This window comes from Buteo buteo, chromosome 6 (assembly GCF_964188355.1).
Source record: "Buteo buteo chromosome 6, bButBut1.hap1.1, whole genome shotgun sequence".
Classification (NCBI taxonomy): domain Eukaryota; kingdom Metazoa; phylum Chordata; class Aves; order Accipitriformes; family Accipitridae; genus Buteo; species Buteo buteo.
The window spans coordinates 5,746,189-5,762,553 of NC_134176.1; the positions used below are offsets into that span (position 1 = coordinate 5,746,189).

Genomic DNA, 16,365 nt, shown 5'->3' on the forward strand with positions numbered 1-16,365 from the left:
TTCAAAACAATGTAAGTCAACGTTGCCACGTTCCCACTTTTCTTCCCATACTACCTGTTTGTGCTCTTTATTTGCACCAAAACTGTAAACCACTGGGTCTTACAAGCCAGCTCAGGGAGCTAAACTAGCAAGAAACTCATTAAATTGACTTAACTATCATAGCAATGAAGCCTCATATTATGCTTTAATCTGGCAGCTCTAGTGCTTTGGAACATTCATGTCTGACAAGGACAAACAACATCAATTCTCTCCTTCATTCAAAAGGTCTAAATCAGAAAGTGCCTTTCCCTACTCTTGTTACTGAATAATCGGTTCTGAATAATTGGCTTATGGTCACAAATTCTAGCAATTCTCCCAAATGAAAACCTCCTTGGACACACACCAACACTACATACAGGCTTTCTGGTATATGTGTAACAAAACAGTACAATTAGAGATGCATTCACTTGGACCATTAAGCAATTTTATTTTACCTTTTCGGATCAAAAGCTTCTCCACCTCTGGAACCTCCTCCAGGTGTTCTCCATGCCAGGCGTTCAATGTATTCATCTGCCACAAAAGGCTCCTAGCCACAGAATAAAAACTCCTTATGATGTGCCACAGCAGGTTGTTCCCTAAGCAGCTGCTTACACATCATTTTGAAAGCGTTTAGAAGCTTTACTACAATAAGAGCAAGTACAGTACTGACAATTGCCCCATCACCTCTTATGTTTACATATTTAATATAGAGAACACCGTTCTTAATATGGTGGGTTTGAACACCTAGTCTATATATTGCCAGACTACTCGCAAAGAATTTGCTGCAGGTCTCTGAAGAGTTGCCTGTACATTACCTGTCCTTATTTCCAGGTGAGCTTATGGCTTGTCATTACAAAGTGTCTGAACCATGCAGCAGCTACAGTGATTTGAGATATTACATCACAAGACCCAGCCATCAGCTGTGCAGCAAATCAGACAGGAGAACTGATCTGTCCGAAAAATTGTGTCACAAAGTAAGTTTTCTTTGCAGGTGTTCAACTCTCTGATGCAGTTCACAACACGGCATCACAAACAGAACTGACCAAGGCACTGCCCCGTAGCAAAAGCAGTGAGAGATTGCCACTCGACACTATGCAACATCAAACTGCAGCTGCAGAAACAAAGCGGATAAGAAGGAAAAAAAAACAAAGCAAGCATAAAAACAGATGATGCACTTGACTTTCCCAAGAAGGAAAAACATGGCATGACTGATCTGAAAACACAAGGTTACTCAAGTTTCTTCCATATTTGCTGTATCTTCCATAAAAACACCACACAATGGTGAAGAGTTAAGATTATTTCTCCACCCAGCAATGTTTTCTGAAGGCAGAAACCTCATTATAAAACCAAGACCTCCTATTTTAGTTGGCCTAACACTTAAACCAGCTCAAACATTTCTTCACTTAGTTAATACTAAATACTCAAAACACAGTCCAATACCTATCCTTTAAAAAACTAGTATTTATCACTTCAGTTTCATTGGTAATCTAGCAGCATTGTTTAGATGCTAACATAAGCACATCTAAGATCAGTAAGCAAAGTGTTTTCACAACCACCAGGATTTCATGGAAAGCTTTTAAATTACATGCAGCAATGATTCTAAAACTGTGAAACACAACCCAACACAGAGCTGGGAGCGGCTCTGGTTAATAGTGGTATTTGCCACAACTCATTTCTGATAGTGAAACATGTGACCACTGCTTTTGATAAAGCTTCGTTTAAAAAAAGAATTAAAAAAAAAATAAACAGACCTTCACAGGTATCAAATTGGTTCCTGTATCAATAGGTCTGAAACCTTCTCAGAAGTAATAAGGAGGGGAAAAAACAGCATTATAGTGTTATTTTAATTTAATTTAACTAAAACCAAGGGTTGAAAAGCAAATATTGCCAGTTCAAGGTTTGTCATTCCTCAGAAACACATTATGCCCCATCTAGTCAGGCCCAGCTGTTAAACAGAAGGATAAAAGTTTTTAAAATATACTTTGCAATGCCCTGAATCCTGCTAGACAGGACAGAAGTTTCACCCTTTCAACAGATCACCCAGTAACTCCTCATCCAAAGACTGACTAGAGGAACCGTGTTTTGCTCAGCCTCCCTGGTTAAGCTTCAAATATAACTGGATGATACCACACACAAACCATTTCTCTGCAAGTCACTCATCTCTTTAACCCAGTTCTTCGTGATACACAACGTTAAGTTTCCTTTATGCGAATCCTTTTCATCAAAAGTTATAATGCAGTGTTTTCAGACCAAGTATAAATTCTCTCCTTAGGTCATCATTACATCTAAATGTTTGGGAACATTTTTGTAATTTTAATTATAGGTGAAATGAGCCATTCAATACAGTAACATTCCCTTCAGGGGAGTCCTCCAGCTTCCCAGTTACCTTATTGCTCTTTGCAGCACTTCTCCTTTATATGAAAATCACAAACATAATCTTTCCTCTGAAGATCCCGTAATTCAGCTGGAGTACCACTCTAGTTGCAAGGATACCAATGTCAGGTACAGCGCTATGGAAGAACCCTATATAAAGGGTGCACTGTTAACTGATGCTCTGTGTGTGTATATAACACTTTCTAGATTTCTCCCTTCCTTCAGATGTTCGCACTAAAAGATAATTCACATACACACACATAACTTTGAAAACTTTTTTTTTCCAAAAACAACATTTACAGTTTTTTCTGTAAGCCTAGCAAAGCCTCATCTCCGAAGGAAATCTGATACACATGCCCTAGATGCTCAAAAAAAAAAAAAAGCCCACACCAATTTTTCTCTATCCATTATGCCTCTATACTCCTCTAAAGCTCTCAAGTGCATGTGTACAGAGAGTACCTGCAGCTTCCTCCCCTGCATCCCCAAAACCAGCCAGGCACTTGGCAACAAATGCTGTGGTTGACCCCAAAACTCAGTGCCACCCAACCCGCCATGAGGCCAAACTGAACCGGCAGCAGCCCAGTCCCCTCTGCTGCCCTTCCCACAGCGTGGGCACTCACGTGAGTTCCCCCTCTTCCGCAATGCCCATCCCGTCTCCCAGTCTGCCTCTCTCCTCCTGCAACATCTGCTATTCTGAAAAACTTATAAACCTGCATTTTGTTTCAACAATCTGACACGTCAGCAAAGAGTGTTAATTAGTTTAGTTAGACTAAATGATGGCAGAATCACTGCTATATGCAGGTGTAGCAATATTTTAAAGGGGAATAAGCTGGAAAATACCTGTTTTTCAAGAACACTGACATAGGAGATGTGTCCTTCAGCTTTTTAATCATATAACCCCTGTTCTCTATTATTTAAGAAATAGTAACTGCAGGGAATATTATTATGTGCAGAATACTGACCAACAGAGAAACAAAATGAGCTTTTCCCTCCAAATTTTCACAAAGGATGTGCTAAAAATAATCTACTTGATTTATAAGGAATAAATTAAGTTCAACAGTGTCTTCTTAAGACATGATTTCACAGGTTCCACTGCAAATCCAAAACTTTTATTTTTGTTTGTATATCGTATCTTCCATATACATTTGCTCTTTTTAATGCTGTCTTGATAATACGGTTACCTATAGCTGACAGCCTAATTCCTACATTAAGTCTCCTATCCAGTTCTGCAGAAATTGCTGAAAATCAGCTATTACAAATGTCATTTGCAAGTCCTTTGCCTGTTATCAGATGAGCCCCAACAGTCAATTTCTCCACAGCTTTGAACTTCCCTCTAGCTCTAGATGAATTAACCTGATCCTATCCATTCAGCCAATAGTACTGATTTAATAAGAGATATGCCTGAAGTAAATGGTAACTTGGTTTGATCTGCTCTGTATAAATGAAACTTAAGTGGACCTAGCCACATTAAAAACCAGTTTAGAAGTAATCATTGTTAAATTACACTTTGAGTTATCTGAGGGAGAATTAAGTCCATGTTGTGTCCGATTTCAGCACAGCTCCTTCTACACAGTCACATATCTATATTGAGAATTACTTTTGAACACACATTCATGAAAACATGGCAATCAAGTACCACTCTCAGTATACAGCTAAGGATTACTCCCATAATAAGCACATTTTCAGATTCTAAGCTATATGGCAGTGACTTCAAACTATCATAGTAGGCAACGTTAATTTAGTGAACATCAACAAAACCTCTCTTGCCTTTGGAGTGAAAGAGAAGCAAAAGCAGGAGAGAAAGAAATACTGGCTTCCATAATGGAAAACATCATTTCAAGCCCTATCTAGGCAAAGGTCTCACCTATTTTGCAGCTTCATCTTTATTGCTATTGCAAAATGGAACAAATTGTTGCATGACCCAAAGCAGCCAAAACATACAGTTTTCTTCCCACATCCAACCTCCCACAAAGAACAGAACCACATTGTCATCACGTTGAGAAATCAACAGACTCCTAGGGCAGTTAGGGAGGTGTAGAGAGGGTATAAAACCTGGCATCTGGCTACTTGGAAGATGGTATATTAGCCTTGCTATTTTTTTAAACCATGCAAGCCAAAAGATGTGAGTCATAACACTCATGTGTCATAACAGTGATTCATAAATACAAGTGCACACAATGCATTCGTATAAACCACAGATATAGGATCCTTCAGAAAAACAGGAAGAGCTTTCCTGAAGGCTGGGCAAAGCATGTCCTGGTGTTAAAACACCAAATGAACAACCGGCTCTTGAGTGACTCAGAGAGCAAATACAGGATACCTGGTAACGATACCACATCCCCAAGCGCTAACAAGTGGGGACAAAGACTTTCTCTTAATGCCAGGTCATATCATGAGAGCCCGTGGTAGCAGAATTTGGCAGACTCCTGCTATATTCCTGCCCTGCTCCTGCGCGGCCTTGGGCGAGCTATTCGGTTCCTTCGTGCCTCAGTTCCGCAGCGGCTAAAGGGAGGGCGAAGTTATTTCCCGACGCCAGAAAAAGTAGAAGCCGCGCTCAGATACCACGGTGCCGGGGTCAACTGAATCCGTGCCTTCGGGAGAAGGAGAGCGGCGGCCGGGCCTGGCGTGGCCTGTCACCCCGCTTTGAGAGCGGCACCCCATCCGCTGCGAAGACCCGGGGGAAGGAGGCCCACGCGTGAGGGTGCGCCGCCAGCCCTCGCCCGAGGGAAGGAGAGGGACTTCATCCCGCACCACCCCCGCTCTCCCCCCAGCCCCTCACCCCGACGCCCCGTTCCCTCAGGTCCCGGCACCCCTCGCCCCCGCCCTCACCCCGGGCGGCAGGGCCCGTTGTTTCCCTCCCCGCCCGAGGAGGAGCTGGCCGGGAGAAGCAGCGCCCCGGCCGCGGCGGGAGGCCGACGCATCCCCTCAGAGAACCGGCCGGCCCCGCCACCGCCTCCCCCCAAGCCCACAGAAGCCCGCGCTCACCTCGAAGAGCTCGGCCGTGGTAGCCATGGCCGCAGGGGAAGGCAGCGGCTCTCCTCAGCGGGTCTCTCTCCTCGGCGGCCCACCGCCGCTACCGCCCATTGTGTCCCGCCGCCCCGGCAGCAGCAGCAGCAGCAGCAGCCGCCGCGGCGCCGCCTCCGCCCGCCGGAAATGGGCCTGCGCCGGGCGGCCGCCGCCGGGGAGGGGCCGGGAGCTGCGCACGGCTGTGGCGGCCGCGGTGGTGGCGGTGGAGGCGGCGGCGGCCGCCCCTTCGCAGCGACCCCGCCATGGCCCTGCGGGCGCTCTGGCTCCTCAGGCACGACCCCGGGGCCGGCGGTGCCGTGCTCTTCTCCAGGTAACGGCGTGCGGGCCGGGCCGGGGGGGGGGTGTGGGGAGGGGGGGAAGGCGGGGACGGAGCGCGGGCCCGGCCGCCTGGGTAGGCCCGAGGGTCGGGCCGGGGCTCGGCGGGGCGGCCCGCGGCGGGGGTGGGGGTGTGGGGGGGGTTTCTGGCCGCTCCCCGGCGCCGGTAAAGGTTGGGAAGAGAGAGGAGAAGGGTGGCGGGGTCGAATCGGAGGGGACGGTGTTTTCAGAGCAGCCGGGGCTGCCCCCGGGCCCCGAAAACAGATGCCCTTCAGATAGCGAAATAGTCCGATGCTGAATAAATCCCTTCGCTCGCCAGCGCGCCGCTTGGCCGCTGTACGTTTCTGAACCCGATTTTGAAAATTTCTGGGTTCGGATAATGCGCTTTTAACTATATCTTTTTTTTTATTGTTTTCTTTTGCAACTTCTGCGTTTGGCGCATGGCTTTCCTTTCTCTGTTCCTCTTTTTGTTAGCTACTGTAAAGATTTTACTTACCTCTTCTCTGTCCTAGCATGGAGAAGGATAAGGTAGTTATTACAAAATACTGTGAGATGAACAAAATGGGAAAAGTAGAAAGCATGTATTTTGCTTATTTGCTCTTCGTATTGTTATGTAACTGTGCGAAAAGTACAGGAGAAGGTGAATCGAGTCAGTTTGCAGAGGTGAAAGCCATCCAGCTAGCATTAGATATTGCTGAAAGAGAAAAGTGGCCAGTGCTCTATCTCTATACTGACTCATGGATGGTGGCAAATGCCCTGTGGGGGTGGTTACAGCAATGGAAGCAGAGCAACTGGCAGTGCAGAGGTAATTTCAGGCAGAAATTGAACTTTCCATTTGATTTTAAGTTTTTGCATACAAAGACAGGGGTTTTTTAAGTTAGTGAACCGAAGGACGACTTTTTATTCAGAACTCTTACAGAGTTTTAAGCAAGACTTTGGGCTAGGCAGGCTGCTCTTGTTGGTCTGGCAAAAATTGTTGCCATTTCCTTGTATTCTCTGTGATTTCTGAGGACACAATTCCAAAGAATGAGAGGAAAAATACCTGGGGGATAGGGAAAGGAAAAATACAGAGACCTGGATAGTAGACATGACCTACAATCCTAGTCTGAATTCAGTAAAACTGAAAAGAGAACCTAGAAGGAAGGGGGGGGGGGGGGGAAGAGCAAGTAGACTGTCTTCCATCTTCAGGTGCAGACAGATCTCTACATTGGACATTCCTCTGATTGTTTTAGGATTAGTATTATAGTCCTTGTATTACCTACAAGACTAGAGATGAGGCCTCCCCTCTACAAACACAGAGAAAGAGAAAGCCTTGTCCCAAAAAATCTGAGAGTGTAATCACCATGGATGAAGGGGGGGCTGGTGACAGGGATATGTGAAGTAACTTGTCACACAGTAAGCAGCAGAGACAAGGAATAGTGCTCCTTTGAAAAGGGCAAACTAGACTTGATACTTCAAGTGATTTCCAGACTTAGATCTTTCAAGTTCCCAGAGGAAATAATAGGGCTGTGGAAACCCCAGGTTTATCCTCCTAACTGACCTTAAATTCAACAAAGCGCACAGACAATATAAAGAATGCCGGATCACATGGAAACTGTTGGTTTCGGGACTTACACACTCAGCTGGAGATACGTGAGCCCTGATCTTTAACCTCAGAGAAGACATCTGGGACATCAAAGCATTCCACTTTTTTTGAGCTGATCATAACTTAATTCAGGCAACAAGTATGGTCTCTCTCTTGAATCACCAAAGCTCATTCGTCCCTGGAAACTTTCATCTTTTTAAGTTTTCATGACTTTCTAGAAGACAATACTGAAAAACTGAGATCTGAAGGGCTAACTAATCATCTAATGACTCGGCTAAAGCTGGGAAGATTCAGTGGGAGGAGGAGAAGATTGCTGTGGTGTGGGGACAGCTTCAGCAAATGGAGCAGGCAGATTAGGCCATAAGTAAGACAAAACTAGACTGAAGTATCTCCTCTTCCTTTGTTTTTAAAACATCGACCAAAAATAGGAGGTGCTTACCAAGGTTACATGTAGCCTCTAACCAACAACCTTGCACTGGAAGTCTTCATAAATTTTCAAGCTGCAAAACCACTCTGTTTCCTTGGTCTACAAAATAGACACAAGACTGTAGGGAGGCATTTTACTGTCATCTGTATCCTGTTTACGGATCTCATAGCTCTGGCTTCTCTCTGCCTATGCTTGCTTTTTCCTTACTGGAAAAAAAAAAAAAAGAAAAAAAAAAGCTGTAGATGCCTGATTAAGAATCAAACAAAAAAGCACAGTCATTGAAAATAAGCCTGAGGAAGTGTAGCTGCCTCCGGCAAGAGACTCTGCTACTCAGTTAAGAAAAGATGGTGTAGGTGGGACTTAGAGACAACAGGATAAGAACCATGCAAGTGTTCAGGAGCAGAAGGGGGATGCTACATATGGAGGTCATAGATAAAACAAAGTACCACATTGCTGGGATTACGAGTTCCATGGCAATTTAAGAAACAGACTGTCAACGTGTCCTTAAAAAGATGGTATAAAAAGGAGACTAAATGAAGGCATTTGTATATCTGTGCATGTTTTTCTCCCATGTTTGTGTGTAAGCATGGCTCTGAGCACAAACAAACATGCAGCCTGAGAACAGATCTGCTACAAGATGATTCATAAAGTGATTTAACTAGCTGCCTGGCGTGTAACCTGTGATATGCACTTTGAAGGTCCATGGATAACTACCAAGGGAATCCACAAAAGAGAATGTAGAAAAGCTAGCCTGTTATCAAACTTAATGTAAGAGAGATGCAGGGGAGTCTGCAGTTTCAAAAAAGGATGAAAACCAATCCATTAATAGAAGTAATAATTTTTCTTTTCTCGGCTATTTATTAAAAGACAACTCTTCAGTTCCTCTTGATAGATTTAGGTTAGCTTGAGAAGAAATTCATCCCTCTCTCCTTTAAAAAATAATACTGCTTCAGAAGAAAAAAATCCTAGATGTAGCATTAAACAGCTAGTATGATGAAATATATATGTTGATGCAACATAGCAGTTTTAAAATACACAAAACCTTGTGTCTCTCTGACATTTGATTACATCTCACTACTTGAAAAAATGAAATTATGAAACAGTCATAAAAGCTTTAAGTCACATATATTGCACATGCGGTGTGGAATCCATTTCGCTCCCCTCTCACCCCCGCCAAACCATGCAGCCCTCACTGGAAAAATTGGACTTATGTACAGTGAAATCTTTTTGGATTTATAATATTGTAAAGGTTTTTAGTTAATCTTGTTAATCAATTAAAGCAACTGCTGCAGATCAATTGTGTAAGCTCAGAAGAGCAATGAAAAACCTGTATATAAGTAATTTGTATGATACCGTCTTGTAAATATAGTATTTAGTAGAGTAGCAAAGCTGCAGCAGTAGCATACTATATCTAGCAAAAAGCTGTTGAATTTTATTACGTGGGACATCTGTTTTCTTAAATGTCTGAAAACTTGTCTTCAGTGTGATCTCGCCTCTTAGAAATATTTTGCTCTTGAAGTTTCGCTGCACTGGTGTGAGTCATGCTTGGGTTCATTAGTGTCATTTAAATATCCTATACCTTTGTGCAACAGGAGGGGTAGACAGACAGATTCACATTTGATTAAAAAAATGACTGTATTTGCTCAAAGTTTCCAGTAAAAATTCACCTGCTAGAATGAATCCTAGTTACTCATAAAATAGTTTTATTGACAAAGATTTAGATTCTGATCCCATCACTGTTTCTACCAGGACGCTGCTGGCTTCCACTTACACAAGGTTACTTTTAGGACCGGGGGGCCTTTGCGAGTTACCTGAATACCTAAGAGAAACCCATCCTTGATTATATCAATATTTATAATGCTTTTGCATTCTCTGATAGCCAGAAAAGGAGTTGTGTGGTTCTGCTTCTAGGAGCTCTGTTGGTATGACATTTTGGGTGGGAAAAGATGCGTAGCATTAAGAGGCTCTTATTTCCATGTCACAGACGTTACCCCACCGTTGAAATACGCGCCGAGACATTCAATGGGTCAACACATGTGCCTGTACCGTCTGACAGCGCTTTTCTTAAAGCCTTGCTTTTTGAACTGAGACTCATAGATGACCATATTTTTGTGGAGCATCGAGATACTTGTACTCGCATCAATCATTCATCGGTATATTCAGTTCGCACTGAAGGAGGGGATCTCTGGCCCGTGCTTGCCTTTCAGAAGAGTGGTCTGATATATGCGTGTCTTCCACTAGTTGAGGAGACCCTGGAGCCACGGCCACCCCTCCTTACCGTTAGTGGGCTCTCGCAAGGACTGGCTCTTTTGTTAGGCATTGTGGACTACATCTCTCCAAGTCGGAAAAATGAAGCTGAGATGAGTGCGAAAATAGGCCAGCTTCGAAATTTGCTTATACAGGCCTGTCCACTCGGCACCCCCTTAAACACAAACATACGCAGCTTAAACAGCTCGTTTGATGACATTCAGGAAATGCCTACAGATGAGAGTCAACCAGCTTGGAGATCCAACACATATAAAGGCAAACCTCAGGTTAATGTCGGTATCACCGAAAAAGTCAAGTGTATGCAGTATGACAAAAGAGATGTTGTGGACATGTGGCAAGTTTATGGAGCTGTAACCTGCAAGGTGAGAGCATTTTATGTGCAAGTCTGACCAAAGTACTTTTCACGCAAGCACACTCGGAAAGTAAATACTCATGCCATTTTACTTCGGTATGTGATGAGTAAATTTCTGATACTATAATATTTCAAAGTGTAACAAACTATTACATATTAGACTGATGCGTTACTGGTTTTTATTTTGATCTTTACTGGTTTTTTTCCCCACACGCTTCATGCATTTTTTCAGTAACTATTTATGAGACTCTAATTTCCAGCAGTAGTCTCATTGCATGTATTTCACCAAATTTTTCTTATTTTAAATGAAATAGGGAGAAATCATTTCATACAGTCTTTGCATACAGAGACTAAGAAATTGTAGTGCTAACACCAAGTTTATTTTCAGCTATCTAATAAGCAATGTGTTAAATAATGATTAGAAACAGAATTTTTGAATGAGTCTTCCACAAGTGTCTGTACATGAGCATTTTTAATTAATTTTCCTACCAAACAAAAGTTTAATCTTCTATCCTGCTTTATGCTATTACAACAACGTTTTGAATCCACAAATGTTGTTTGTTTGGCTGACATAAGAACAGTTGATAGAGAATCTGGTGAAAGAAACTGGTTGTATAATTATTTTGAATGGTTTTGTATGTGACGATGGTATTCATTGTTTAATATTAAAAATTGGGGAATATTGACTAAATAGATCAATAATAATTATGAAACACGTTAAAATTTGTGTTTTCTGAAATTGATGTATTTACCATTCTTTGTTCTGAATTATGCTTAGGAAGCACACTATATTATCCCAGTACACTGTATTTGTAACTGCCAGTGTTTTAAGAGGAGAAAGACCTTCTAATAAAGTGGATCTTGGTAATTTAATTATTTGCAGGAGGTGAGATACTCATCTCCGAAGGAAGCCAACCTAAGTACTGCGCTTCCAAAGACTGGGTTATTTCCCGCCAGCCATGCTGGTAGGGATTATGGGGGTGAACAGCTTCCTGCTCTCAGAGGGACAAGTTTCTAGGTCATCTCGCAGGGTGGATGGCCTTACATAAGAAGAAAGCCCTGGTGTAATCGTGCACTGCTGAGCTGGCACACGGAGGGACGCGACAATGGATGCACTGCACGTGGTTGCCATGAGAAAGCTGACATGGGACCACAGTGGCCTTTAATAGCATGCTTGAATCCATTAAGCGGATGTTGTAAAAGTAACTGAATTAATTAGACTATCACCAAGTGTGTTTATGTAACATTCATAATGATGTAGCTATACAGCAAGTCCTGGGCTTGCTTATCTGGTATTTTCTTGCTAAAGAGTACTTGTCAATTAAGGGACATTTAGCTAAGAGTGCATCACTAGTCCTACTGTGGGAAAGGCTACAGAAATGGGAAAAGGACTTTGTTTTGAAAGTATTTGTCAGTACTAATGTATGAAGCCAGCTGAAAATTTTTAGTGTGTGTTTTTTGTTGGTTTTTTTTTTAATGCTCGTATTCGATTTTTGAACATCTGATTCTGACTTGAGTGAGATATTTTAGAATAACTTCTTGACTTCATTTTTTCAAGTGTGACATAGAGGGATCTGCACCAAACGTAACCCTCACTTTGAATCTCCCGACTAACGGTCCTCCGCTCCAAGATATCGTGGTCCATCATTGTGTGACTTCCGTTGACCCTGCCATGCTGATGTCCAGTAGTGCTGAGCCACTGGATGATTCTGTGTATAACGGACCTTACAAATTTCCTTTCATTCCTCCTTCAGATTCATTCAACTTGTGTTACTACACTTCCCAGGTAATAGCATCCCTGACCCTTGTTGTTTTCCAGTCTTCAAATGGGAAAGAAAATCCCTGTGTTGTTGAACATGTCTGAATGAGTTTCAGTCCGATATGGGCGGTATATTCAGTTTGCACCGAAGGAGGAGATCTTTGGCCTGTGCTTGTTTTTCAGAAGAGTGGTCTGATATATGCATGTCTTCTACTAGTTGAGGAGAATGAGCGGGTAGAATGTTTTTTATATAATGAACTACTTGGAAAGCAATTCAGGACTTGAGTCATCTGAGTCACGTTCACGAGGTGCCAGTACCTTTGACTGCTTGGCATAGCTTTTCTTACTTTAAATGAACCACTTAGATGCCTGAATTAGACAAAATGAATCCAGGCTGAGATGTCAAGTGCATATACCACAAATCTATGTATTGCAAGTGGCCTGAAGAGTTTGGCACAGTCAGCAATTAATATGCATTTGTTATTTTTTAAAGTACTTCAGCAATGAAAACAGTATGTAATTGATCTTATGATGATGGTGTTAATTTATCTTGAGAATGAATATAGTTTTTCCCAGGTTCCTGTTCCACCAATTTTGGGATGTTATCAACTCATTGAAGAGGGATCACAGTTAAAAATAACAGTCAATTTAAAGCTTCATGAAAGTGTGAAGAATTCTTTTGAGTACTGTGAAGCTCATATACCTTTCTTCAACAGGTAAGAATAAAGAAAACCTAAATAAATTTCTTCCATTTCTCTGTGATCTTCCTGAAGTGAACCTATCAGGAGTCAATAGAACAGATTATGCTCCATCAAAGTACTACCAGTGGACACTGACCTTGCACATATCGGGAAGCCCCCTTGGAATTGCTCCTAAGTTCCAGAATGCACAATTGTACCAGAATATTTGGTAATGTTCTGAATACTTCTGTTGTGCCTCCTGTTTCCTTGTGGTATTTTTTGATGTGAAACACTGCCATGATTCTCCAGGTGGATTAAGTCTTGAAATCACTTCCAGCCCAGGGTTACCTCTTCCTTAAGACTGCTAATCCTAGCTACAGATCAGCTTATCAAAAATATAGTTATTTAAAATTAAAACGATAGTTTTCATTTAAGCCTTTCTGACAACTGCCATGACTATGCTGTCACATAATTATAATGAAAATTTAAAGATGAAACGATACAAAGTTGCTGCTGATGATCATAGTGTTAGTAAAATGCTATCGGTGATCTAAAGACAGTAAAATATGAACAGCTCTTTTATGATTACTAGGTTAAGACCACAGTCATTTTCTCCTGCTCTGTAATTTCTTTAAATAAATTAGCAGTGTGCTCAGATAGGTATGATTTGTCTGTATGCACATAAATAATGTCTTTCAGCATTTTGTTGCTTTCTTTAACAAAATGGGTGTTAACAAATACTGAATTATACTAATTCCAATGGTTTTATTTCTCCTCTGTCATACTGTAGGGGCCCAATCGCTCAATTAGAGTACAAAGTTAGTTATGGCCAACTGGATTTGTCACGAGAGAAGAGCCTACTGGTTTGGGTCATCGGTAAGCAGAATACCCCCATGCACTCTTACTTCCTTCCGAAGTCAGTTTTGTATAGTGTAGGCACAGCTGTATAATTTCTTACAGGTGCTTTTTCTGGCTTTAGGACAGAAGTTCCCTAAATCTTTGGAAGTTTCTCTGACTGGAAACGTGTCTTTTGGCACCGCAGGCAAAGAGCACCCAACTGATTACGTTTGCTCTGGGAACACTGCTTATGTAAAAGTAAGTCACAGGCTCTGTCAAAAGAGGCCTTAGTAGTCATTTTTTTATTATCTTAAATTGGCAATGAAGATACCTTGATTTTAAATCAGACATAATTATTAGCCTCTTTGTTCTCAGCATGGAGTTTTCTGTTTTCTTGCTTACAGGATTTGACATCCTGTCATTTTGGAGTGTACTTGCACACCAAGAGTGTGCAACACAGATTGCCAATATTTGCACAGCAAGCATGACAATATGCATCTGGTCATGTTTTCCCTCTCTTTCTATAGCTGTGTTTTAGGATCCCAGACTTTACACTTACTGGATGTTACGTAGACCAGCATTCTGTTCAGATCTTTGTACCAGGAAAACCCAAAATTACTGCATGTGAGTTGCTAAAAATATAATTTATTTAACTGAAACTGTGTACTGAACTTATGAACTGGATGTCAATGACTAAAATTACGTGGCTAAAGTTGGACAAAGCTTTTTCCTGATTTGCTTGCGACATCTGAGAAATTTTGTTCTCTGCTTTGTGTTTTTTTCTTTTGTGATGCTTAAAACATTGCTGGACTAGGGACTGGCATCTCCCTTTCAGATGAAAGCTCTTATTACTCAGTTACAAAGTCAGTGTCTCTTGGGCTCTCTCCCATTCACCCTGTGATGTTTTACTATGCTCTGCATAATGTCAGAACTTTTACTGGGGTGGGGGGGGGCAGAGAATGCTTCTCCATAGTCTGGCCCCTTGTTTAGGACGCTTTGTCAGAGAGGCATGGATTGGCAATACCCAGCTATAGAACTCGGCCCTGGCATGCAAGGTGAGACTGTTGCTGCCAGTGTCACCACACCAACATCCCTTGGAGGATGTGGCTCCACGTTGTATCTGTGGAGCAGACCAAATCTGCTTATTCTTGAGTTAACACATGACTACTTCCAAGTCTGCACCAAAAATACACTAATTGGGAACACAGTAGGCACTCATTAAATCTGAGCAGTACTGTCTAATGGAAGCTTTTTTATTCGTAGCTATCTGTTGCAACTTCTGTCAGTCATGTTAGCAGAAGTCTGTAAATGCCTTTTGAAAACTCTGATCTACACTGTTAATTTTGTGACAGGTCACATTCAGTGCTAAATTGTAACACAAAAAAGCAACATTGTCATAGTGTATGTTTTCTATCTAGTATGCAATTTATATTCATTGAACAAAGTCCAACCCATCCACCTGCTTTTGACTTAACCTCTGTTTGAATTTTAAGCTCATGACTGATACATTAGTAAAGGTAATTGAAGCTGAGACTTTAATGTCTTATTATCAGAAATGATTTTCAAATAATAATAAGAGCCTTACAGTTTAAAGAGGCCATTATACCTTTTCTGTAAACTAGTAAGGATGGATTAGTCATCTCTTAACTTGGATGAAGGAATGTCTGATTGTAAGGCACCCTATAATCCTTTATTTTTCTTGCCTGTTTTTTTTCTTTTAGCCCGGGAACTGATTTCTTCCAATTACTACATCTGGAATTCCAAAGCACCAGCACCCATGGTGTACAAAACCTTATTTGACTGATTTGCTTGTGAATGATTTTTGTATTTAAACAAAACAGACAGCTAATGAGAGTAATGTCATGATACAGTGACAATAAATATTCTCTAGCACTTGTACTTGGTATGTTTGCTTAAAAATTTCTGTGGAGGAAAAAAAGAAGAGGTCACTTTCTTAAATACATAAGTTGGTTTTAAATTGTTTAGTCCTGGATAGCAGCTTAGACAAGACAATTTGAAATGTACTTGCTGTGGCCACTTTTACTTTCCCTTCTAACGGTAACTGGTGATACAGATACAGGCTGGTATGACTGGGCATGTCTTCCAGGAGAACTCCCAGTTACTTCACTGGTTTTGTAAACCAGAGAGCTCACGGGACATGAAAGCTTTCAGTGTCTCACTCCTGGCCTGAAGTCACAAGAATCTGATTAGACCCCAGATTAACAGGACAGTTAAAAGCAAGAGTTCTGTTATTTTCACAAGATGCGTATAGAATACATACGGGTCAATAATTTACAAGAATTTTAAGAGAGGGAGTATGGCATGAGTGATGCTTCTAAAAGTTGAGATGTTACAAGAGTCTTTATTGCCTCTGTCAGCAGAAGTGGTGAGTTCCCATTCATACATGCACGTGAACTGCATGCTTTGAAAGCTAGTGTTAGTGATGATCCAGAGGTGTGAACCTGGTTTTTCAAATCACAAGACTAGCTTTGAGCAGGCAAAACCAGCTAAGTTTGCTGGAGATTCCAAAAACATCACTGAGCCATTTTCCCTGGAAAAATAGGTGGAAAAGAAAAGAACTCAGTTTACAGAGGCAGACCTCTAATTTTGAGAAGAAAATTGGTATCTGCAGGAACACAGGAAATGGACTTTAAGAGAGTTATCAGGAAATGAGCAAATTCTGAAAGGCTGGTAAAAAACCTGGGAGAACCTGGAGAGCAGCAC

General features: G+C 41.8%; 2 protein-coding genes across 5 annotated transcripts in view; one reads left to right on the forward strand and one right to left on the reverse strand.

The window, feature by feature from the left end:
* EXOC5 (exocyst complex component 5) overlaps window positions 1-5,524 on the reverse strand; it is a 29,045-nt gene extending 23,521 nt beyond the window's left edge. For all 3 annotated transcript variants that reach the window (XM_075029542.1, XM_075029543.1, XM_075029541.1), the window contains exons 1-2: window positions 5,377-5,524; window positions 474-565 (exon numbers count right to left, since the gene is read on the reverse strand). In XM_075029542.1, the coding sequence (XP_074885643.1) occupies window positions 474-565; window positions 5,377-5,403 (119 nt within the window). In that variant the 5' untranslated portion in view covers window positions 5,404-5,524. The remainder of the gene's footprint in view (window positions 1-473; window positions 566-5,376) is intronic.
* Window positions 5,525-5,567: 43 nt separating this feature from the next.
* AP5M1 (adaptor related protein complex 5 subunit mu 1) lies at window positions 5,568-15,540 on the forward strand. 2 transcript variants are annotated; one of them, XM_075029545.1, is made up of 8 exons: window positions 5,568-5,728; window positions 9,730-10,375; window positions 11,924-12,151; window positions 12,701-12,840; window positions 13,595-13,680; window positions 13,784-13,899; window positions 14,169-14,265; window positions 15,363-15,540. In XM_075029545.1, exons 1-8 carry the CDS (start codon window positions 5,661-5,663, stop codon window positions 15,443-15,445), a joined length of 1,464 nt encoding a protein of 487 aa, XP_074885646.1. In that variant the 5' UTR covers window positions 5,568-5,660; the 3' UTR covers window positions 15,446-15,540. The 2 variants fall into 2 exon arrangements, 1 of the variants encoding a protein (XP_074885646.1); XR_012650614.1 differs by having other exon boundaries at window positions 5,579-5,728; window positions 13,765-13,899.
* The last annotated feature ends 825 nt before the right edge of the window (window positions 15,541-16,365 follow it).

Coding starts and splice junctions, on each gene's coding strand:
- AP5M1 (XM_075029545.1), top strand. CDS start 5,661: ATGGCCCTGCGGGCGCTCTGGCTCCTCAGGCACGACCCCGGGGCCGGC. Junction 12,152..12,700: donor TGTGTTACTACACTTCCCAG/GTAATAGCATCC, acceptor AGTTTTTCCCAG/GTTCCTGTTCCACCAATTTT. Junction 14,266..15,362: donor AAAACCCAAAATTACTGCAT/GTGAGTTGCTAA, acceptor TTTTTCTTTTAG/CCCGGGAACTGATTTCTTCC.